General features: G+C 38.5%; 1 protein-coding gene across 4 annotated transcripts in view; it reads left to right on the plus strand.

Annotated features, from left to right (window-relative positions):
* The window catches only part of RBMS3 (RNA binding motif single stranded interacting protein 3), a 708,641-nt gene that overhangs the window by 381,211 nt on the left and 302,450 nt on the right, over positions 1-24,980 (plus strand). For all 4 annotated transcript variants that reach the window (XM_071561125.1, XM_071561126.1, XM_071561127.1 and 1 more), the window contains one exon: positions 5,980-6,038. In XM_071561125.1, coding sequence (XP_071417226.1) covers positions 5,980-6,038 — 59 coding nt within the window. The remainder of the gene's footprint in view (positions 1-5,979; positions 6,039-24,980) is intronic.

Raw genomic sequence — 24,980 nt, forward strand, 5'->3', positions numbered from 1 at the left:
ATGTCACTCCGTTCCCTGTCACCCTCTGTGCTTGACCGTGAGCCAATTGCTCACCCACCACATGATGTGTTTATCCAACTGTAGGCTGAACACTTTGTTGAGAAGGATCCTGTGAGAGGCAGTATCAAAATCTTGTATTTTATTGAATGAAGGAATGATATTTGTAAACATGACAGCCAGACTGAAGTAAGTAGAGAAGACAGAGCAGCCAAATGTTAAACTCTTACAGAAGTAGTCTTGTCAGTCCAGTACACCATAGGTTCCCACCAATAGCTCCTTCTGTTTGCTCCCCAAACCACACATTAGTCTGTAAAAATAAGAGCTGCACTAAATGGCACGTATTTTGTTATTGTATTTTTTGTGTGAATAAAAGAGTTTGACTTTTTTGTTTGTTTGTTTGGGGTTTTTTTTTGTAATTAAAGATAATGTACAGAGAAAGGACAACAAAGCAACTCAGCCTTTGTTAAGGGATAGAATACTAATATCTTGTATTTTGGGGGGGGGGGGGGAAATGCAACATTTAACATGCCATGCAGTAGATGAAATGCCCAGAGGTTATCAAGCAAATAAAAAAATATTGGAGTGATTTCTCTTTTGTGTTTCTTTGAATGTCATAAGTTCATGTGGCAATGTATTATAGGAAAAATGCCTCTCCAAGAAATTCAGCAGGAGTTTCTTCTGTACTTTAGGTATCCATAATGTGGGCTTTTTATTTTCTCCCAAAATCCATGATTGGCCTAATAGGTCTGCTTTAAACAAAATAAACCTAGTTATGCTATTTAGATATTAATTCACAAGAATGAAAGAGCCTCTGAGTTGCTTATCTAAATCCAATTACTGCTGGTCAAATTCATCCCAGTACAACAGTTCCCAAGATAAAAGCATATACTACCTAAATGCCCAGAAATGCAGACTATTTTCAGTTGGGTGGATTGTGCTTTGAGCAGTGCTTGAGGCCTTGAGTGAACCTGAATGCTGTGGATATAATTATTAAGCTCTGAATTTGGAAATTACATGATAACTTCATAGGTTTAAGTAAGGAAGAAAGAACTCTGTATACTTGTTACTTGAGTTTCAATTCCAAGTTTCATATCTATTTGAAGCATTCAGGCAGTAACTGAGATTGGGCGAAAGCCAGTACAATGGTTTGTACGTGGCTGTGCACCCATTGCCTTGTAGATGAGGATGGCAGTGTGTGTGCAGCACCGAGTTCAGCGAGTGGCGAGAGACTCATCCTGTCCTGTCTGGCAGTCGTCTTATGTTACAGGACTAGCTGTGGCCAGCCTGAAGGATGGCTTGAAGGCCAGAATATGACATACCTATCTGAGAGGCTTTTGTTTTCCATAATGACATGGAAAAGCTGAAACGTTTGAGTGTTCCCAACCAGCCGGGCCTGCCAGAAAATCCTTTCTTCAACATAGCAGCTCCTGGTCGCAGCTGTCCCTCAGCCAGCTTCCTGTAGCCTGCCAGAAGTGAAGTGGGTGCCACCTGGTTCCTCTGCCTTGAGCAACTAGTCTCCAGCTGCATCTCACTTTCCCCCTAACCCTATTTGTCCATTTGCCTTCCCTGCACCCCAGCTTCCCACAGGCAGAAGGAGAAATGGCTCAAATCCTTTGTGTGCTGAGAGTAAATTCCTGTCTGTTTTGGGTTGGCATGGGCAGTGGGTAAGGTTCCCACATCTTGTGAGTGGTATCACTTGCAGCTGAAGTGTTTCCTTGAGGAACTATCTCCATTTTAACAGGAGTTATCACATAACTCCCTGGAAGTGATGGGTTGAGCTTTGTCTGCAGTGTAAGTGCTGATCGATCGCCTGCCTGAAATCTGGAAATGATCTATTGATACTGCAACTTTGATGTACGTTAAGGGTTCATTCTGTATTGCTTGCATTTTTCCTGAGTCTGCTGATTAGTCTGAAAATGTGGGGAGCAATGGGATGGGGCTCTCAAGAGTGATTTTTGATACAGCTCTGTAGACAAGACTGAACAGGGAGATTGCTTCACTGGGCACAGCACTGTGAGCTCTTCCCTTAGTTCTACCTTCTGTGTGACATGGTGTGAGTTACTGCTGGTTGTAAGTGAAGAGTTTTTTAGTGACCTTTGGAATTTTAATAGTGGGTATCAGATGACTTGAACAGTTTCACTCCAAACTGATATATACATGAGAAAGTAAAAATGTATATGTTTGTAAGAAGGTATTGCCACCCCTAGTTTAATCTTGGAATTTAAGTCTGGACTGGGTCAGATAGGAATTTGTTTCAGCAGCAGTGGAGGTACCTGATGTTAAAACAGGGACAACATGTGATGCTGTTACTCTGGTATCCTCTCACAGTTTCTGGTAGTATGTGACTTCCAAGGCCACAAGTGTGTCTTTAATTTTGTGACAAATTTTCCCTCCTGGAAGGTGTATGATAGCTTTTTGTAACGATGTGCTCTGTGAAGCATCAATGGGGGCTTTGACAATGAGTTCCCCAAGTAACTCTCCATTCTGAAACCTTCAGTTTTTAAATCTTTTCATTTTCTAGGCAGTCCTGATGTATTATGAGAAACAATGAAGACTGCTAGTCACTATCTCACTGCATGGGTCCTTCTTTCATGAGGTGAATTCCTAGTCTGTGCAGTTGATCCTGATATGGAAGCTCATGTAAAATCTGACAGTGGGGTTTCACATGAAAATTATTATCATTATGGAAAAGTATTAAAAGCATAATTGTATATAAATGATTAATTGGATTTCTAAAACCACTTAATTTTATTTGTGCTCACTATGCATTTAGATTACACCTCAAGAAGAGTGTCTAGATATCTTTTGAATAGCAATTCCAGTTCAGATGCTCAGTAGACACATTCTTGAGGTAGCCATCTCACGGATTCATTATGTTTCTTTCCTTGGATAGTGTGATGAATTAGGTTATCCTTAATGATACAGACATTAGGTTGAAGGGTTGGTAATACAGTATTGAGAGGAACTCAATTCTATAGTTATACTTTTATGAACAGAATTTTTGATTCAAAATCTTTGAAAGAGTACCTCCGTGAACTGTAACTCAGGAAGAAATTAAACAGTGCTCACATTTTTTCCATGGCAAGCAGACCATACTTGGTATTTTTTACATTAATGATATCAGTAGTTTTTAGAAGACAGGTGTGCAGGCTGTTGAATTTTAAAGTAGTTTCCATTTAAATTTAAGAAAACAAAAGGTCAGATCTTGTGATGTACTTTATCCTTATTTCTTTGAGCATTCCTATTGAAGAATAGATTTTTTGTACTTCTGAGTGCTTCAAATCTTAATTAAAAGTCTCACAAAGAGAAATCCAAACAACTTCGGAGAGGAGATGTAGCTTTATAACACTCTCCAAACATGAGAGAAAGAAAGATGACTACATTTGTAGGAAGAAAATACCTTCCTGATTTCATGCAGCACACAAACGAACATTGTCCATCAGAACTGATGTTCTGATTATTGTAGAATAATTACTTGAAATATTTTGTAAAGCAGTGTCAAAATTAATTCCAATTACTTTCTTGTGGTAGCACTCAAGGTTTACAGCAGTAGATTAAATCGCCGACATATGGCTAATTGCCTATAACAGTGTTTGTTATTGTGGTGCCTCTTACCACTCTGATGTCTGTTTTTGCAAATGTGAAGGTGTGCACATAACTGTGCATGTGGGAGGAAAAGTCTCCTGAACCCAACTGGATTCTGTGAGTAAAATCTCTAGGGTAACTGTTTGCAGGATCACACTGTGTAGAAAATAAGTCTGGGAAATCTGTAATAAAAGCAGAGGAACCACAAATGCCTGTCTCTGGCAAGAAATGTGAACTTTTAGTTCTCACGTGACTTGGATGAAACAACATATCAATTCATTAGGAGTGGCTGAACTGAAATGCAGGCTGGGTGTTAGTTTTTGTTGGCGAAAGTTTAGGTAAGGGTTGTGTTTTGTTTGAGGTTGTTGTGGGTTAGCCACTGATTTTTGTTGGATTGTTTTTCCATATATCTGTCAGAGGCCTATTACTGTACAAGTTAGGCATGTTTTTGCATGTTTTTCATATATTTGATATTCAATCTAAATAAATGAAATAAATGAAGATGCACCACACAGGCCAAATTTCCTGCTGGGTAAGTTGGCCCACTGAACAACCATAAATCACACTGGCAGAGAATTAGGCTTTGCCTTCTTAAGGCATGCACTTTAGTATCTTGGATGCCAAAGTCAACTTCAGGTATTACCATGAAGAATTATAAAATTAAGTGGAACATAAGTGAGTATAAAGGCCCCAATTCTGGAAAACACCTGAGGTTAGAAAAGCATGTGATCTCATGGTTAACATTAAATCTGTTATGTATTTGGTTGGAGTGGAGCCAGCTATGGCAAATAAACTCACAACTACCTGCCTATGTACCCATCATAGTGCAGTGTACAATGGATTACACCTGCTTTCAGAGCACAGAGTCCTGCTGGTCTACAGAGCCAACAAAATAAATGGGGATGAAGGGGGTGAAGGGAAGGAAGGCTTGTATGACTTCTTTTTGTTTCCCGGTAGGTGGCTGAATTGAGGCTCGACTTAGTTGGCACAACTTGTTAATGCCTTTAGGTCAGTTTTCCCTCCTCCTCCTGACTGGTTTCAGACTGAAACAAGATAAAGCAAAGCATGTTTTCCCTCCTCAAAATGAAAGTCAAATGGAAACAAATGTTTTTGCGGGTTCTTAAGGAAGGGAAAAACAGTGAAATGGAAAGTCTCACTTTGCATCAATCATGAAAACAAGGGTAAAGAGACATGGAGAGACAGTGCCCTTGATCTTAAACTGAGTGGTTACATGTCACAATATGGAAACTTTAGCTGAGAACTTTTTGTCAAGCACAAAATGGACTCTAATCTTTGCTGATATCAAAGAGTATGTTTAGGCAGGCTGTTCCCATTCTTTTCCATTGGTGCTACTGCCCCTTAATGAGATATTTAAGTGTTTTCTGGGTACTGTACCCAAAATCAGGGGTTCATTTTACCCTGTGAGTTATGGTACCATTCTCTTTTTATAATGTAGTATGTTCTTTGCTGATGGAGAAATTTGTGTTCTGTGGAAAAGCGCGCCAAATGAAAGCCCAATATATCAGAGTATAAATAATGCTTTAAAAAGAAAAACTAGGAAAGGACATTCTAGAGGAAGTTCTTTTCAATAAAAACATATCAGGAGAAATAAGATTATTTTGTATGTTCTCCTGTGTCTTATATTCAGCCATAAATTCTATCTTCAGTGGTCTTTTATTGGGGTTTTGTGATATTTGCTATTAAGTCTACATTTTTAGTCCTAATCTTTGTGAGGTAAACATAGATACCTATTTTATGGTCCACTTGCTTAATATAACAAGTTGTAGCTGCCTGGATTCCTTCTTCATCATGCCCAGTCTATCAAATTGCAATGCAGTGCCATGCTATCTATGGGAGGTGATATAAATTCAAAGGACTATGAACATTTATCTTGCAAAGAGCTGGGAGATGCACATAAACCTCAAAGCCTTTGTATATTGGAACTGAATAGAGTGTTTATACACACATGAACCCAGTTGTGTGTGCATCCATATGAAAAATGGCCACGATTCACATTTTTGTTAATCCTGGAGGAGTGTGGTCAACCTGTATTTCAGCAATTTTTTTTTTAAGCAAACCTAATTAATTTAATCAAAGAAACCTCTTTACTAGTGTCAGTGTTCTAAAATCTTTACTATAATTGGTGTTTGTGCTTTGGTAATGAATGAACCAGAGGATGGACAGGATGTGGTAAATGACCACTGCTCTTCCAGTGAACTCTGAAGGTATGGTTTGAACTACATTGGCAGAAGGAACCTCTCCAGGATTATCAGACAAACAGTTTTAAAGAGCACTAGATCTCTTCCTAGTATATGTGTTATATGCATGGAAAAATCTCTCTGTACTTTATTAAAATATAGTAACATGTATTTCTGTTTTTTGTTTTCTCTGTAGGTATGGAAAAATTGTATCCACAAAGGCAATCCTTGACAAAAACACAAATCAGTGCAAAGGTACGTGCAAAGTGTCCACCCTGTGAGTTCATTATCAGTTTGAATGATTGACTGGTTGCTTGACTGCCAAACCTTTGGCTCCAACTGTGCAATCAACATAGTGCACAGTATATTACAAACATATTTAATAATGCCAGAGCTTTGAGTTGTGCTTCCAGTAACATTGCTCATTAATTTTTTTCATTAACAAACAAAATGAAAATCACAAATCAGAACAAGTACTAAATTGCTTCGGCAAAAGAGTAAATTACCTTCTAACCACATAGTGTTGTCTGATTTGAATGATGTCATCAGTGATGCAAATTGATCTCCTATATAAAATTGGGAAACCTTTGGGAAAAGTTTCCCAAAGAAAAATGTGGCCTAATTTTTATATTTTTGTGAAGTCTTAATGGAATATTCTTTATGACACAAATAGATTTATAAGTTCCAAGATATAAAAATGATTCTTCTTTCAGTTTTATGTTCTTAATTTTTCTGGGAATGTATGAAAACAATTTTTAGTGAAATATAACTTTTCATATGTGTGTATATAGCTATATTTGCTGACATAAATATAGACTAACATGTCTAGTAGTATCTCAGGACTAGAATTGTTATTTATGAGTCTGCAGTGTCATCGAATCTGTAGGGGAGAAGCTGTGCTTTAAAATGACTCTGTAACTTTACACTAGTGGTATACAGAATCCTTTTGGAGTAATAAGATCTGCTAGAGTGGGATCTTCTGATAAGAAGCACATTCTGGATAACATTTCTGTATGAGTTAGTGAAAAGGAAAGGTATTACAGTTCAGGAATAACTCATGAGTGGCCAAATAAGGTGTGAGGAGAAGCAACAGAGAAGACATTTGGGGAAATCAGGAGATGAGGCAAAATCCTGCCATCTGTACAAAAGACAGTTTTGAAGTTAGTAGAAGTGTATGACTGCTTACCAGAAACAGCATTCATTAGCTGCTCAGAAGAAAAGTTGGGAAAATGCTGTTCTTGTCTTAGAAAACTCCACCAACCCAATCGGTCATGGGCCATCATCATAAATTGCGCTGCCATACATTTGCTTTTGCCTGAATGTGTGTTTTATTTCCTTGAGGTATTGTCCTGGCAGAATTCTGGTAACATCACCCTGTATTTCTCTGAATATCACAGCAGAAATAAGACCTGATTGTGTCTGGGGTTTGATGGATTTTTTTTTTTTTTTGAGAGCTTCCTATGTTCCCATTGCCAGTGGTAAATAAGGAAAGAAATGGATCTCTGAAACACAAAACGTGAAGTGAACGTATTGTAAAGAATATGAATGGTAGAATTTTGAGAAAGAAAAATGTGTGGGTTTGGTGTTCTTTACATTGTAGTTAGCATTGAGATTATCGTAGTAGGAGCCATATAACAGTGAGCTGGAATTTTGTAAAAATTTGCTTTCATGCTGTTGTATTACACTGTAGGGCAGAGAAATCTATTTGTATTTTCAAAGATGGATCTTTATGACATAAGCGGTGCCATTAAAAGATCATAAACATAATTGGATTTATTAACAGTATGCTTCATGGCATAAAAAGAATAGATGTTGTACTGCTTTAAATGCTGTGTACAATTCCCTTTCTCTTCAGTAAGGCTAAAAACAAAACAAATCCAAAAACTTCCCATGAATCAGAAGTGGAAGGGACCTGAAGAGGTCAGGACCTGCCTACGGGCAGGATGGGCTCTAACCCACTGCTCAGGGGTATTTCTGTAACTTTCGCTCAAAGGCCTCCAGTGGTGGAGATTCCTTGAGCTCCTCAGGCAATCTGTGATAACACTCCCTCTCCTCACTATAATGAAGCATTTCCTAATGTCTAACCCAAATCTCTTTTGATGCAATTTAAGTCTATTGCTTCTTTTCTTATCCCGAGTAGATGTGCAGAGCAGTTTTTTCCTTTACTTTTTTCAGCAAGCATATATATTTGAAGACTGCTCTGCATCTGCTTTATTTTTACCTTAGACTAACCACTAGTCCTTTAACTTTTTCCTTAAAGGCAATTTATTTAAATTACTGATTATATGGCATTTTTCTGGTCTCTCTCTAATTAGCTCACTCCTTATTGAAGATCTTGGAGCTGGGCATAGGGTTTTAGATGCCTTAAATCTTGTAATTTTAAATAGTATGGAGAGGTTATTTCATTTGCTCTGTGATCCCATGATTCTCGTCTTTGTTGATGTATACATATAAATAACTATATATTTTAAATATAGATGCATTTGTGAGGCACAGAGTCTTGCATGAGAACAACAGTGCTGATTTCTGCTAAGAGACTCTCTGCAGTCCCCAGTTCTGTTATTCTTTTCTCCAGCACTACTGCCAGCCAGGCATTCCTTATTGTGTGCTCTGTTCTGTGTTGATTATTCCCTCCTAAAGCTAGAACTTTTCATTTGTCTGTATTGAGTTTTATCCCATTTTTTCCTGGCTGCTCAGTAATTTACTAAGATTTGAGAATAATCTTAAGCCTCCAGAGTGCTTGCAGCACTTACCTCTTTAGTATCCTCTTCACAGTTAATAAATGGTTTCTCTAATCCACTGGACAAGATAATGTGGAAAAGACTGAATAATACCAGAAGACTTTTGAGGAAACCCTCTCAGTACACCAGTAGTGGCAACACTGAGCCATTGAGAACTTATTTTTAAATTGAGTCTCCTGATCAGTTTGACACCTACATCACAGCATTTTTCAGGTAGACCTTTTTACTCCCATCTGCTCAAGTTATGAGAGAGAAGCAATTTTTAACTAAAATATACAGTACTGAGCTATCCATAAGAGTGGTTATATACTTTTAGACAAAATTGTGATATGGCATTATTTACTCTTGCTCAATCCATGCTGTGTGGTACTAATCACCTGTTACCCCTGAGGGTCTGTGAATGGTTTTATATGACTACTTGTTATAAGATTTTTCCAGAAGTTGAAAGTATCTCGTGTACACTGGCATCTACATCTATTCCTTAAAAAAACCCACCAACAATACCCAACAACCAAACAACAAACAGGAAAAAAACAGGCTTTTTGTTTGCTCCTTTCCAGTCTTCTGGGTGTCACTCACTTTCTGCCAAGTATGAGATTATCTTGTTAAATGAGCACATCCTCCTGTGATGTGTATCCAGTGAAGTAGTGTGGATGAAATTGAAGGAGATGATAGAAGTTATCGCATGATTAGTGATTTTAAAATTTATTTCTGTGTCATTTGTCTGTTGACCAAGGTATAAAGTAAAGCTGAAAGTAGAAAATATTTAATTTAGCAAAGAAATTATTTCAAAACCCCCAAGTAACAGCAAATCTGTTACAATGAGTTACTGCTTAGCAAGAAGTATTAGGTTTCCTTTTGGAAAAATGAGGAAAACACTCTGCAGTGCACTTTTAAGTCATTCTCCCATATTCCTCAGATCATTAAAAAGATACCCACCACATTCCTGTCATGCTAAGGAATAGTGTTATTTGAGGATTTCTTCCTGGTGTGAATGAAGCAGTCAGATCTCCAGTAAACATAGATGCTGCAAGGGAGTTCACTAGGGAAACCTTTTGACGTAACCTCTCATTTTTAGATTGGTCTTTGTTGGTGGCATAACTGCTAAGTGAGACAGAGGAGAAGTAACAATCACCCTGTAATAGAACAATATATAAAACAAAATAAGCACAGTCATGACAACATGGCCAGAAATCTCTGAACAAAGCAGAGAACAAATACATATGGAGAATAATGAAAAACAGACACATGATTCATTCAGATGTTCAAACACAACCCCCCTAATGAACAAGTTGGAGAGCTTTGGCTGCTTTTGCTTTTTCCCTTTCCCTCCCTTCTTTCCTTCTTCCCCTTGCACATTTCCCTTCTGGGCCTACTGTATTTGCTAATTTAAAAAGTAGGGGAAATGAAATAAAAGAAACCATTCAAGAGAAGCGTTAATCTGAAACGTGTAGACTCTTCTCTTTCAGCCCTCACCCCCCACCCTCTCCAGACTGGCTCGCTTTTGATATAACCTACGTGCTTAGAGCTGAGGGAATGAGTAATGGTTGTTTCACAGTACAGTTTCCATACCTCATAGCAATGGAATACAGAACAGTTAATCTGCCAAATACACAAGCCCATTTCTTAGCATATGAATTACTGTCATCTGTGTCTGCCCTTGCAGACACCGTAATTGCATGCATGCAGATTTGCTTCCTGGTTTAATCAGGAGTTCGTATGATTTTGAGTATTTTGCTAGGACCTTAGAAGATGAGCACAGGGAATGGCAAAAAGTATGAAATCCCATCTGTGGGAATTTTTTTAATAAATAAAACCTATGAATCACAGTAATGTGTAGGAGTCAAACACCTCAAAGGCATATTCTTCATTTTATGTATATTTTTTTAAACCATGGGTGACTTGATTTGTTGAATAGCAGTGTTTGTCTTAGGAGAGAAATGTTCCTAACATGATGAGGGGAACTGTAGAGACTCTGTTTATAATTTTAATATTTCATAATGACATTTTTCTTGTTGAGAAATGTTAGCAATGATTTATTCGTTTTTTAAATACAAAAACTGGGAATGCAGATGCGCAGGCATTAGGATTGGGTTGGGTTTATGACAAAAAAATTGCTGTGAGGTCATCTGTGTTAAACCACCAAACATCACATACAATTTTATTTCTCTGTTTTTCTTGCTGTTTTTAGACCAGGACTTAAAATTTACCATGGCCTATTTTATAAATTGAAAGTTTATTTGTGTAACAAAAATGGAATAGCTGGAGGCTTACTATCATTGTTGGAGGTAATTGGAATGGCATAATAAAGTGGTGTTTCATATCCCCCAAAAAGAGCCTGTCCTGTCCTGTCAGTGTTGCTCCTCCTCTGCTTAAGTTCACCATCATCCCTAAATGCTCTAATGCATTAGAGCTTAATGTGCTGAAGCCTTCTGCTCTGGTGTTCTGATCAACAAAGCTTATAAGAATATTGTAGATATTCCCGGGTATGTATGTTAGACAGAATGCTTTCATGACTTCAAATTTTAGAAGTAATTTTTGCACATATTCTGTGAAGACTAAAGGTTATTTGCAATTATGTGAAATTGCACATTTTTTCTTTATTAATTCATATTCTGGTACTTAAGATGGCACAATTTGGTTGTGATTAGCAACATGAAGCAACTCTATGTAAAATAATAAGCCGGTGGGAAAGAGCTAAGCTACATAGAATGCTATTTAGTTAATAAATTTTATTTATTGGGAATAAGCTCAAATTACAATAACTGTGCTGTGAAATTTATGATTCTCAGAATTGCCATTTTGAAAGGGAAAAAAATCCAGACAAGTAGGTCTGTCTGTGCCTGATCACAGACTGTAAACTGTTCACACTAGGAGGGCATGCACAGTGTGCTTCAAGGGGAAATGGATCTTGTAGAAAGTAAATAATTCGTAAGAGAGACTTATTTAATTTTGAAACTCTAGACTTGTGTAGCAAATAAATCAGTCCTGTTTTCGATGCCAGGATAGACAATAGATGTGCTGATTTTTTGTCCTTTAGTTTTCCATATTTGCCTTTTTTTTGTCTTTTTTGATCCACTGTGAAGTGTTATGTAATCAGTGGTATAATAGTTCTCAAGTTATTAATAGTGTAGCAATATGGAATATATTTCTTTGGCAGATTTTCTGACAATGAGGTGTTTGTGAATTAAGGACAGATGCTGAGTGTGGGCAAGCATTCATCAAGTTTTATATATGGTTTTGTGATCCATCTCACTGCTGACCTGTAGCAGTCACAACTAATCTGATCCTTCTGGTCTTGACTCTCTTGAACAGAGTGCACTAAATAAGCTGATAAAACTGTATTTCACTGAGTCCCTATTTTAAAACAATTAAAAGGAGAAAAGCAAACTTGCAATGTTATGATTTCAGTAAAAAGAGATACATTAAACAACATGAGGCTAGTTGTTAAAGAATTGCAATTTTTTGGAGATTTTTTAGTCTGTTTTCTGGGTTTGTTTTTGAACTTCAGGGTTTTTTTTTCTTTCACTCATATAGTTTTTATAAGTAAAGGTAGAGATAATTCTTTTGCTGTTTAAATTGAAAAATGAAATTTCTATGTAACCACATGAAAGCAAGAGCCAAGTCTTTAGAAAAAAATACTTGAAGGAGACATCTAAACACCCTGATGGCAGGTATACATCAAAATAAAATAACAACCCATGAGGTTGTTCACTCACAAATGAAGTGCAAGTACCCACCCAACTTATAAAACAAAAGCTTGCTTGATCTCTGGGCTCATGAGCTCTGATGGTCTGTAAATCTGACCGTTTCAAGAAGTTACCAAAACTAGATGTGGAGAAAAAAAAAGTGCATATGTATATTCAAAAATGAGTATGTAGCTATCCCCTTGAACTTACAGATGATGTATTTATGGATGTTTAGGTGTCATAACAAAGCAATAGCACTCAGGGGGAGCGTTGAGTGATCTATCTTCCTGGCATGTGTTGGGCTGGCCAACAGGCATTACATGTCCTGGAAAATGTGCAGGTATTTTGAAAAATCTCACTTTACTTTGAAGGTAGAGGTTGTCCTGTTTGTATATTTTTGAGCGCTTTCCATGTTTGTTGAAGTGAAATAAGAAAGGATTCAGTGAGTTGTGCTGAGCAAGCCATCCCAGCTGGAGGATGCCAGCACTGGGCACTGCCTTGCTGAGGTGAACACTCAGAGACATACCTGCCTCCATGTCTGCAAAATGTGGCTGTACCTCAGCAAACATTCTTGACTGCATCTAAACAGTACTCTAAAGTCCTCTAAAAATTGCTTGTTGAGTTTAAAGCCAGGTCCACTACAGAGAAAACTCCTTCTTAATTAACTCCCCAGATACTTTCTTAAACAGCTTCTTTGCAATTAAGGAAAAAAATTCCTGGGTCATTATCTTTTCATAAATGAACTCATGGCCTAGCAAATATTTTCTGTAAGGAGACCCAAGATGCTCAAGTATTCTGTGACATATCTAATCTGTGATTATTATAAATTTACTGCTTCCAAAATCTGCAGGCCCGTATCACTGACAAATAATTGGTTTAACTTTGTCTCTTTGCAGAGAAATAAAAAAGTAAAATTTCCATTTATACACAGTGATTAATGTTTTGATTCATTGGTGTGTATAAAACTTTGCCAGTAGTTTGGCATGTGCTTGAAATGCATTTTGGGACTGGGTAATGTTAGTAGGCTCTTAGTGGTCTCAACAGACTTGGAAATATCTATTTCATAGCACAGAAGTGAATGGAAGAGAATTTTTTTTTCTCTGAACAGTGGCTCCTAATCAGCTTTGCTGAACACTTCCTTACAATGTCTTGGCTTTTTCAACTGTCTTGCTGAATCACTTTTCTTAATTTATTTTTTTTCTGATGCCATAACACATCATCTCACACACCAGTAAATCTGTTTGGCCTCTGGTTGCTTCAAGGCAAGTCATCTCTTCTAAAAGGGATGATTCAGAAGTTAGTTTCTCAAAAGTCTCAAGACCTTCAGCACAGCATATGACCTGTAGAAACGCCCAGGCAGAGACAAGAGGAGGACTCTTTAGTCTTGGTAGACCCCCCTCTCTTAGGCATTGTGAGAGTATGCAGCATATCCAAAACAAATGCTGACTTGATATAGTGACAATTTGATAAGGAATCCAATTGGCAGCCTTTTATTGAACATGAGTACCCAACAGGAACCATTCTGAATCAGATCTGTGAATTACAGTGTGACTTCAGTTCTGTGTTATGCCAGCAGAGATGTCACCTCTTATTGCAAGTCCCTGGCTTTTGTTTAGAAGAGTAGAGCTCTCTTACCAAAGTGAATTAAGGAAGTGTTCTCTTTCTTGGGAGATAGAATACTGTCAAAATAAACTAGTGATAGACCATGCCATCATTTTATTAAATCTGTCTCTCATAGTGTTTGAGGGCTGCCTGTCTGGAGATGGCATAGGATTGCTTGAGTAGGAATAGATCTGCAATACATGAGAAAAATCATAACCTCTGGCAATAAAGATGTAGCTCCCTCAATGCTGATCAAAGAACCCACCCACACCAGTTCTAGGGAAGGAACTGATAAGTATTATTAATATTGCTCCATCTATTTAGGTTTTGGTAGCCATGCCACATAAAGCTCTAGGTACTAATCAGTGGTACCAAAAACAATTGTACTCTGTAAAAACAAATTGAAAGGCAACTTTGTTCTATGGACTTTGCAGCACAGGTCTTTGAAACACAGCAGGGTCCACAATTAATGTAGATACTGTGAGTAATCTTATGACTTTTAAAGGAATTTAAATGACATTTCTTTGAAATACTGAATTCTCCTCAAAAGAAAACCCCAAACCAGTCTTTCAGCTCTCCTGAGAATAGTCCTACATTTGGATAACATTTAGTAAGTTTTTTTAATCCAGAATGTTTTGAGAAGAACTAAATTTATAGATGAGAAAAGTAGGAGGCCACAGTAGGGATGGTAGAAATGGCTCTTCTACTTGATGAAATAGTTTTTGTGTGACTGGGTCTTTCCTAGGACCAATGATCAGCTGATCTTTTCTTCCATTAGATGGCAGTGGTGTGATATATGGTTTCTCTGGACCCCCAAACTGTGTTTGATCAAAAAATTACAAATGGTTAAATTTCATTAGTGTGGTTTTTGTTTTCAGAGTCTCTAAACTTTCAATGTTTCATGCGCATAGAAGTTTACAACTTATTGTCCAGTTTAAAACAAATGAGGACGAGGACTTCAAAAGAGGACAGGGACTTTCAAATACAATCAAGTTAAATATTTTCAGAAGATGGGAAACTGGATAGAATGGACACTCAGTGCTCCCAATACAAGAAATGCAGGATAGGTTTAGATTTTCTCACCTGAAATAACTACAGGAGTTCACTACTTGCTCATCTGTGGTGGAGCCAGAGCTTGTGTTGGTGTTGCCCAACAAAGAATTTGGGAGGGAGATACAGGTGTGAGAGGAGAGGGTGGAAGCAGTAAAGCATGTTTGAGCTGCGGGATTGCAGTCTCTGCAGCAAGTTGAAGTGTCACACTTGGTATAGGACATGGGCAGAAGCAAGACTGATGAGGCTCAAATGTAGAGGCTTTCTTTGTTTCATTGCACATAGAATATACTGTTTTATTCCAAATAAAGGAGAAAACAAGAATTTTTTTTAAAAGTATATGTTCTTTATAAAGATTTCAGGCACATTCCCTTATTACTTTTGATATTAGTAGTGGTATTGGTTTTTATTAACTTATTAAACATAGAGCAGTAAACACTATTTATTTTTAAATTAATTGAAATGGACTTGTTGCCCTTCATGGCTTTTTATTAATTGAATATTTTTGCTAAGCTGTTTGCTTTCAGGGCAAAGGCTGCAGTCAAGAGATGGGGGTCAATGAGACTTCCTTTTAAATGCATGCTATCTCTATGTTAATTGCCTGCATATTCAAGTAACCAAGCATGTCATTCTGCAGAAAGTAAAGGGGTTTGTGGTCAATCTTTAATCACAAAACAGCAAGAAAAAAGTCTGAGTGACCTGGTTTGCCTGAGGTATCTTGGTTGCTCTTGTCAGTCACTTCAGCTCACAGTAAATTGCAGGGTAAATTCCACATAATTGATGGAGTGCATCTTTAGAAAAATCCCCAAAACTGAGGAAAAAATCTATATTCAAAATTTTAGGATTTAATTTTTATTTGTTTCACATTATTTTGGTATTTTCCTTCTTAGATAAAAATAGATTTTATTGCTAGTATAGACTGTCATTAGAGAAGAAACTCTTGCAACAGAGATTCAATATGCATTGAGTTTTGGAGACTCGTACATATTTATCAAGTTGGGTGAATTTGAGTTCTTACATCAGAAAGAATTGCATAGCTGCTGCTTGTCATGCTCTACTTTCTTAGGTTGTTACTGCTGAAGGGGTCAAATAGTTACATTTAGAGGAGAGGGGTGTATGCTGTGCAACAAATCCTCCTGAGGCTGCTGGGATTAACAAGCCTTTGCTGTGTTTTCACTAGTGCTAGTAATGAGATTGAGGTTTTGGAACTTGTAAGTATTTGAGATTGCCACCTCTGTCAAATTTGCTTGAATGGAATCAGTCAGTTCAAGTTATTGGAAAGGAGGGGCTGACAGGGAAATATATGCAAATATTTCTGCTCTGTATTCTTTTCCTTGCTTTTTACTTCTTTCATAATGATTCCTGGGATTCAGTTTGCCTTTTTGAGCCAATAGAAAGCTGACAATTTTATGGAAAGTTCCAAGGGCATCATTTTATGCTGTAAAACATGAATTTTCTCCCATGTGCATCACTACATTTATCTACATTCAATTTCTTCTTCTGGTTTATCACCCTTCGCTTAATAAGGTCCTTCTGCAGTTCTTCACAGATGTCTCTCGTTTTGTCTCCTAAATAATCTTGTCACCTCCCTACTTAGCCTCTTCTTGTCATTTAGAAGTGGGTTGTGCAGTGTGGTTCCTGGAACAGCTCCATGTGGAAGTCCATTGGTGCTATTCTCCTCTTGAAAGAAAGATCATGCCCTCTGCTCTCTGTTTTTGTCTTTTAACCACTTGTTTATCCAAGAACTTTTGCTTTTAAGCCATGGCTGCTTAGTTTCCTAAGAAATCTTTTGTGAGGGCCTTGTCAAATGCCTTTTGGAAACCCAAGTAGACTATATTAGCCAGATCACCCTTATCCACAGGCTTGTTGACCTTTTCAAAGAACTCCAATAGGTCTGTGAGACAAACCTACAAAAGCCAGGTTAACTCTTTCCACATACTGTATTTCCATTGATTTTATTCTCTTTCTGTAATTTCTGGTAATTTGATACCAAGTTTACAGACCTGTAGTACCCTGATCTCACCTGTGATGTTTTCGGAACATTGCAACCACGTGTGCCACCTCCTAGTCCTCAAGTACAAAGTCAGTTTTAGAAAAGAAGCTGCACACCAATTTTTAGTGTGTGTAGTCAGCTATTGCATTCTGGAGCTCTTTTCAAGCAGGGAGGGTGAGTACCATCTGTTAGTATTCACTTTTGTCAATTTGTCCCATAACCTTCTCTGTGGTCATTTCAAATTAAGAGTTGCACCTGTTCTCCCAGGCTTCCGAAGCAGATGCTCCCTGAAACAGCACCTAAATGGGATTTTTGCATTATATGCTATTTTGCCTGATCTGTATAAGGATAATGAAAGTCCTCTATGAGAACTCCTCTCACTGCCTTTACTGCTTTTCTGCATAGTTCTGCGTTTCAGTTCTTGCAGGTTCTGTGCTAATCGCTGTCATGCTTAGTCTGATCATTTCTACGCCATCAGCACAGCCTACTCTGTCTGTGCCATGCATATTATATCTTGGTGTTACAAAGGTCCACTCATTGCCTCACTTTCACAGTCTGAGTGTTTTCTGATTGTAGTAAGTATTTAGGTTCACTGCTCTTATTTCTTAAGGCTTAAAACACTTAGGGAGCTACTACTGTTTTAGTTTTGTTGTCAGCACTATATTGGAGTGACTCTGTGGTTACTTTCCCATACAGCAGGTCCACTTAGGTTTTCTGGCCTGTTGTTTTGTTTACAAGAGGGGTAGATCTAGTGATCACCCTCTGGTTTTCTCCAAGGTTCCCAACTCCCCCATCTGTTTGCCTGGTGAGAGAGATTGTCATCACTCCAACGTGCTCCTTCCTTCTGGTTAGCTCTGAGTTCTAGAGGGACACTTTTAATGCAAAAAAAAAAAAAAGAAACATCAGCAGCTTTCAGCAGGGAACATCCAGCACTGGATCACGTCCTGCTTTCCCACCTGAGTCCTGCCTTAAGCTGGCAACTGCTCTAATATACTTGGACCTGCTGAACTCTCTCTGTGAATCTCTCCCTCCTCTCAGCAGGATTCAGCTTGATTGCTTGGAAGATGTGTGCATGTGTGAGCACATGTGTGTGTGTCCCAAAGGTGCAGTTTCTGAATTTCTCTGCCTCATCCAGTCTCTCTCATTTTGTTGTCCTGCTCTCAGGAGTCAGAATCTCCTTCTGAAGATGGTAACTTGTCTGCACAGCACACTCCTGTGCGCAGTTTTCCCTTGGGAAATACACAGAAATGATAGCTGGCATAGTAAGTTGGCTAATTCCCATTTTAACTACTTCTCCCCTAAGTATTTTATAGGGTTGTTTCTTTCTTACCACTTCTTTCTGTCCAGGTGACCTATTTGACTCAATGATCTCAGCTTAGTTCTTGGAAGTGTTCAGGCTCTTCTTGCTCGAAAGAGTATAGAGGGATTGGTGAGGAGTGGAAGACATAGCATTTAAAAGAACATTCACAAAACCAGAACAAAATAGGAATGTCTGTGAAGAAATCATTGTCTGGTATTAGGCAAGGGAAAAAAAACATATGTGCACAGTGCTGGCAGCAAGAATAAGTGAGAGTAAACAGGCTGTGATTTAATAGAGGTGAGAGTTTCTGACCACCAGAGCAGACAAGTTGTGGTACAGAGGGTGGAGCAAGCTCAGTTTTTATGAGGGGAGTTGTGGCACAAGGCTACTTGAGAGTGCGGTCAGGGTTCAATGACCAAATTTTTGTTCAAATGCATGCACTTATTTCATAGAATCCCCCCAATATTTTGAGTCTGGAATCAGGAAAATATTGTAAGATGTAGTTTGTTAGTGCATAATTTCATACAACTGCTTCAATACCCTAAATAGCCGCATCCCCACAAGGAGTACTGGGGAGGAATGATCCCTTTAGGGCTGTTCTCTTTGGGGCCATTGCAGCGAATGTGGGAACTGGGCTCTGGTGGATGCTGGCTCAGGGCTCTTGGGGCTATTCCACTCTCCCACAGTAACTACTGCCCTTTAAAAAAAGTCTCTGCTTGGAGAATGAGTCCTTGGGCAACTCTTTGAAGAGCAAAGAGCTCTTGCGTTAAAGTGGGGGGCAACAGTCCCACTCACCCTTAGCCAGGCTGACTGGATGCACTGGGTGCATGGGAGTGGAGAGGGGAACCTGTAATGATGTGCTGAAATACTTGGGAGCAGGAGCTGAAGGAGTGAAGTGTGGCTCCGTTATGGTTCATCTCCTTGCAAATTACCTGTGTGTTTGCCACTGTGAGGCCTGGGAAATGTCTGCAGGTTTGCATTTTAAAGAAAAAAAACATATTCCAAAACAGACTTTGTCAAATTAACTTTCAAAAGCTCAAAAAAGGTGAGCTTGCTGTGTTTTATGAGTGAGGATAAGGTAGTGGAATGGCTATGAAATGCTCTTCTATTATTTTAACTGGAATTTGAGACTATCACTGACTCATTTCATATTAATAAGGCTCATAAGAAAATAGGATTTTCAGATTACAGTTTTAAAGCCCTGTGTTCCCACTGTGTTTCAGGAAGAGTGGAAGCACATGTTGCCCATACGACTAAGTGAAACCAGAAATTTAATTTGAATTTAAACAGTCTTTACAAAGACTGTTTCTTGGTTTGGCATTCCTGAAAAGGAGAAGAAAAGTGGAATGTAAAAGTGGAGAAACTTTACAGTCAACATTTGGTTTGAATTTACATAAAACTTTAAAAAAGAATGGTAAAAAGGAAAAAAGGTACCATTATAATTACAGTGTAGGTCCACTTCAACCTCAGAAACATTAGCTGTTCTGCAAATCTCCCATATGTCTTTTCTTCTATATGCTTCATCAATATGTCTGCACTGTTACTTTCTCTTGATAAATAATGAATTCAGTGGACGAAACTTTGCAATACAAAAATGTTTGAATTGGCATATAGAAAATTGTGCTTCTTTATTTATTTTACTTATGTTATTTATTTTATAAATTAGATAGCCCCTCATATTCCTTCAGAAAACAAAGCTAAGATTTAATATTATAGCTTATCTCCTCTCTAGTAGAAGTCCACATATTAATGTCTAATCTGTGCTATTCAAGACATGTAAGAAAATACGAGTTAGGGTAAAGAAGGCCTGCAATTTTAAGACCTCAGTGGCCCTTTGCAGAGCAGTGTTATCAAGGGGCTTGCGATACATATGGAGATATAAGTCAATATCTCTGTATAAATGCTGAACTACTTTATCAGAAGTTAGTGGCTCAGTGCATCTCATATAACACCTCGAATCATAATGCAAGAAGAAACAATTGTGAGCATTTAAATGTAAGTTATACAAGGCTCAATTCATAAATAATAACTAAAATGTAATTTTGGTCTGGTGATAAACTTTTCTAGAAATAGTAATTTAAATATCAGTCACAAGATGGGCACTGACATTCAAAGTTGACAGTAGGGTTGAACTCATTAACGTTTCCATTTTGCATGTGTCATTTACTCTGCTTTCCGAATTTTCTGAACATAAAAAGGGCCACCTTAAGATTATAGACTTGTTAGATGCATGCTGAAACACAGCACTGAAGAAGGCTTTCAGTTTCACTAAAATCAATCTTCTTGATGAAACGGAAACATGCCAGATCTGAAGCATCCTGGTGCTTCAAAGTTCATTTTAGGACAAAGGATGTGTAAGCTTGCTGTTAGAGACCCCACAAATGCTACCATTTATACTGAGCCCTGCACCTTGATATTTTGCTTTATGGCACTGTTAGCAATATCACAGGCCTGTGGACATATTTGAAAAGGATCCTCTCTCTTTTGTGATGATGTGAAGGCAGTGTTCCCAGGTGTGACATGCTTGGAGTGAATTTGGTTGTTATGGCAAGATCGCACATCAAAAATGCTCCCTTCACTATTTCACTGAAACCCTGACTACGTGCTTAGGATGGTGGCCTCACGGAGTACATATCTGTCACTGGGAGAGGACGTTACACTCCTGGTATTTATGTTGGCTGGCCTGCATGCACATCCTGTTTGGATCTTTTGGATCATTTTTCAGATTTGGGGCTGAATCTTCAAATATTTGTCAACTGCACTGAGAAGTGAGACACAGAGGTGTACAATGTCTCAAAATCTATGGCACTTTTGGGAAATGCTTTTCTGCACTTGATAGGTGCTTAGTTGTTCTGCTTGCATGTCTACCTCTGAAGCTGCACATGGATCAGTCCCTATGATCTGAGCATATTTAGTTCTGCAAACTCTTACTTAAACACCTGTAAGTGTGAATACTTCCTTTAGTTGTTACATTAAATGGAAAGTGCAAGAAGAGTAAGAACTTCTGGAAAGCTTAGAGTTAATGCAGAAGTGAAGAGGACGTTTGTGAAATTCTGGGAGTAAAGGAGGTATTTTACACCAACTGGCAAAGAGCTTATAGGGCACACTTCCAAACCCTGAGAAAAAGTTTCCCACAAAGACTTTTTTTTTTTTTTAAAGTCATGGTGCAGGAATTAAGTTGGAGATATCACTGACCGAAAGGACATTTTTTCTGAATGAGCCGAGAACCAAAGGAAATGACTCCAGGGTTTGAAATCCTTTTATTTCCTCTGTGGAAGATATCTGTGCAGCTGAAACGAACCATTCTGGCTGGCTCCAAGCCAAACTTTATGGGAACTGAGATTAGGAAGTTCTATGGTCAAAATAGCCATTGAACAAATTGCTTCCAGTTTAAAGCCTCAAATTTCCTGATAAAGCTACAGCATTTAACCCTTCTTTTTCACTTGGGTGAACAGCCTGCCTGTTATTACGCACAAACTATTCATCCAGTTGTGGTTCCTGGAGTCCTTTCAGAATTGCCTGCAAAGCTTTTTCTGTTTCTTATTTTTATGTGAGATAGGCAAAGCAAACCCAAGGAAAAAAAAGCTTGAACAGGTTTGGATGGTGCTTCCCACTTAAGATAGCAGAAAGAGTGCTATAAACAAGAAATAAGATTGCCAACTGCAATGTAGAATTTTCATCTTGCAGCCCTTTTTGAAGAGAAGCTTTATTTTGTTTTATGGTGGGGTTAGCTGGCTTGTTTGGCCTTCGTGAACTAAATGAAGAGGGAGCAGCAAGAGCAGCTGTGCCTTTGAACTGCCCTGCTGACTCCAGAAAGTGCTCAAAAGCAGTGTGCTCTGACTAGAGCACCAAGCCTGGCCTCTGAACGATGTGGCATGACAGAATACTTGATTTCGAACAACACAATTCTACATTTTCCTTATGGATTTCTTTCTCTGTTGCCTTCAAACTGTTTTTCCTGTGGTAGGCAAAGGCATGCTGAGGAAGGCCTGGAAAGGTGACAAAGGGAGTTGGTGCCGGAGCTGGGAACAGAGACCACATGTGCTGATGTGTCCTTAGCCTGCTATGCTTGGGACTACGTTGGGCCATGCACTTCTGCCAGCTACCCAAGAGCCTGTCCCCTCATGCACATGCCCATCTCTTTTCCATGGGAGCAGTGCTTCAAAGTAGACCTTGTATGATATATGTGTTGGCTGTGTTTGGGCAGTTCTTGAAGAGGATGTTGGTAATTGTACTGCAGTCACAGAGCTGAGACAGGATGTGGCCACATCCGCTCTTTCTGTCCCTACCAGCACTGTTTTGTTCCCCAGAGTGTGTATGCTTTCGTACATACTTTGCGTATCATCATATATTAATGCCTTTGCACAACCTAAATTTAAAAGTCCTAAATCTTAGACAGGTGTTTCCATCATTTCACCTGAGAGACTAGTTCCCGAAATAATAAAACTCATTATTAGTAAAGGTTTTTTCTTTATACTCAGCCTAAATTTTGCTTTTCCTAATTTAATCCCACTACTCTTCATTATCCTTCCTCCCCTACCTCTGGGCACCACACTAATTAATTCATCTCCCTCTTTGATTTTTGCTTCTTACCCTTCAATATTACAGTTCAATGTTAAAATGCACTTCTCTTTTCTTCTATTTACTCAGCCCAAGTGATATACTTTAGCTCCAGCATTCTTTCCTTATCAAACTGTTTGTGCCGACCTCTTTTCAATGTTATTGTTCATCAGTGAACAAACCCTCTGCTTTGTTTACAAATGGCTGGTATGAAGGTGATGAGAACAAGATGCATTACCCCAGTTAAGTGTGTGAGTGACATTATAAACTGGGACTTTATATATCAGTGCCCTTAAACCATTTTTGTTTAGTTTTTCTTTGGCTTTTTGTTTGTTTTGTTGGTTGTTTGTCCAGATTGATTGTAAGTTTTATGATCAGGTTTGAAATTAAATCACAGTCTGACACTTCTTAGATGTACTTAGGAAGTCCTATTTAATAAATATTTAGGGTATAGACAATTTTAACAATTTGGTGATTTTTGCAACGTGCTATATATGTAGGTGACTTGGCACGAACGTTTCAAAGGTTTTAGCTTGCTTGTCTCTTCATTTCAATCAGCACTATTTCTGGAATGGTTTCTAAATATTTTGAGGGCACTTTTCCTATTTGTTTTTATTCCTTTACCTTTTTCTGGTAAAATGAATAATCAACCCCTCTCTTCCTTAACAATGCTGTGTCATGTATTTGTAGACAGCTATCACATCTGCTTTCTCTAATTTTTTTTATCCTATTATTATCTTCTATGTCCTAGATATTGTGTGCCAGTGGCTGGTAAACTTAGGGAAGTTACTAATGAAACAAATGCTTAGTCTGTCTTCTCTTCCTTCTACGGGCAGTAACAGACAGGCTTGGACTTCACAAATGAGTCTTTTGTCCTTAAAAATAGGATTTTACACTCTAGAAGTAGGTCTTTGAATGCTCCAGATGAGACATTAAACATGTAGAATATGAAGCTTTGAGACCTAAGCAGAGAGTTTTTACTCCGAAATGGAAATTTGGGCTGTAAGAGAGCACCTTTGATGCTCAAGAGGGACCTTATAACTATCAAAAACTACCTGAAAGGAGGTTGTACTGAGGAGGAGTCTGTCTCTTCTCCCAAGTAACAAGCAGCAGGGTGAGAGGAAAGGCCTGAAGTTGCACCAGAGGTTTAGATTGGCGATTTGGAAAAAAAATGCTTCACTGAAAGGGTGTTTAGGCCTTGGAACAGGTACCAAGAGCAGTGGTGGAGTCACCATGGCTGGGGGTGTTCAAAAAATGTGTGGATGTAGCACGTGGGGACATGTTCTAGGAGCAAAAATGGTGGTGATGGGTTAATGGTTGGACACCATGATCTTACAGAACTTTCCCAACCCTAAGAGTTCCATGATTCTATGAAAAAGGGCACTTAGGATAATTTTTGCGTTTAAATGTCTGCAGTTAAAACAGTACCATGGCATATTGTAGTTGAAGGGCAATCCTACAATCAGTGTTTTACCAGCAGTGGATTTATAGTGACAAGGACCGCCTTGAACCAGCTGTCCCTGAAGAAGATCAATGCACTGTGCCTGTTTAAGGGATTCTAAGGGACATTTAATGAATGTTTTCTGCGTTATGTATGTTTTCTCCTGTTCAGTAATGGTTTTTCAAACAGAGTCCTAGTTGTTAATTTTTCCTTTAGATATCCTACCCAGGTTTTTGTTCCCCTAATCCCTCAGGGGTGCCTTCCCACCTCTGTCAGAGTCTCGAACTCTGATTGGCTGTTGGATGAGATCCCCTATTGGTCAGTTGTTGAATCCCAGCGCCTGTTATTGGTGTTGAATCCCTCCCCCTGTTCTCCACCAATAGGCATCTGGGTCCCACCCATATTTCCAGAGAATTCCATCCCAATCCTGTAAAAGAAGGCATTTTGCCTTAATAGCGTGCTTCTGTTCCACTGCTTCTTGGAGTCCTGTCATCTTTCCAGGAGCAATGCTGGGAGTGGGAACCGGGATCACTCATCCGACAGCTGCCAGCAAATTACCAATCATCTTAATAATAGGCAAAACAAACTCAACCAAACCCCAAATTAAAAAAAAAAAACCAACAAAACAGGCACATATCCCAGCTAGTGAGCGAATAAATGCTGGAAAGAGCATGTCTTGTCATCTAGCAAACATAGTATATACCACAACAAAAAGTAGGAATGATGTGAGCTTTTCCTGGAAAAACATAAATCCTTTATTAGAGACAATGTCTGTTAGGTTATGTTGGACAAATTCTTTTGCCAAAAGTCCAGTAAATTAT

The sequence above is a fragment of the Pithys albifrons genome, chromosome 7, assembly GCF_047495875.1.
Source record: "Pithys albifrons albifrons isolate INPA30051 chromosome 7, PitAlb_v1, whole genome shotgun sequence".
NCBI lineage: Eukaryota > Metazoa > Chordata > Aves > Passeriformes > Thamnophilidae > Pithys > Pithys albifrons.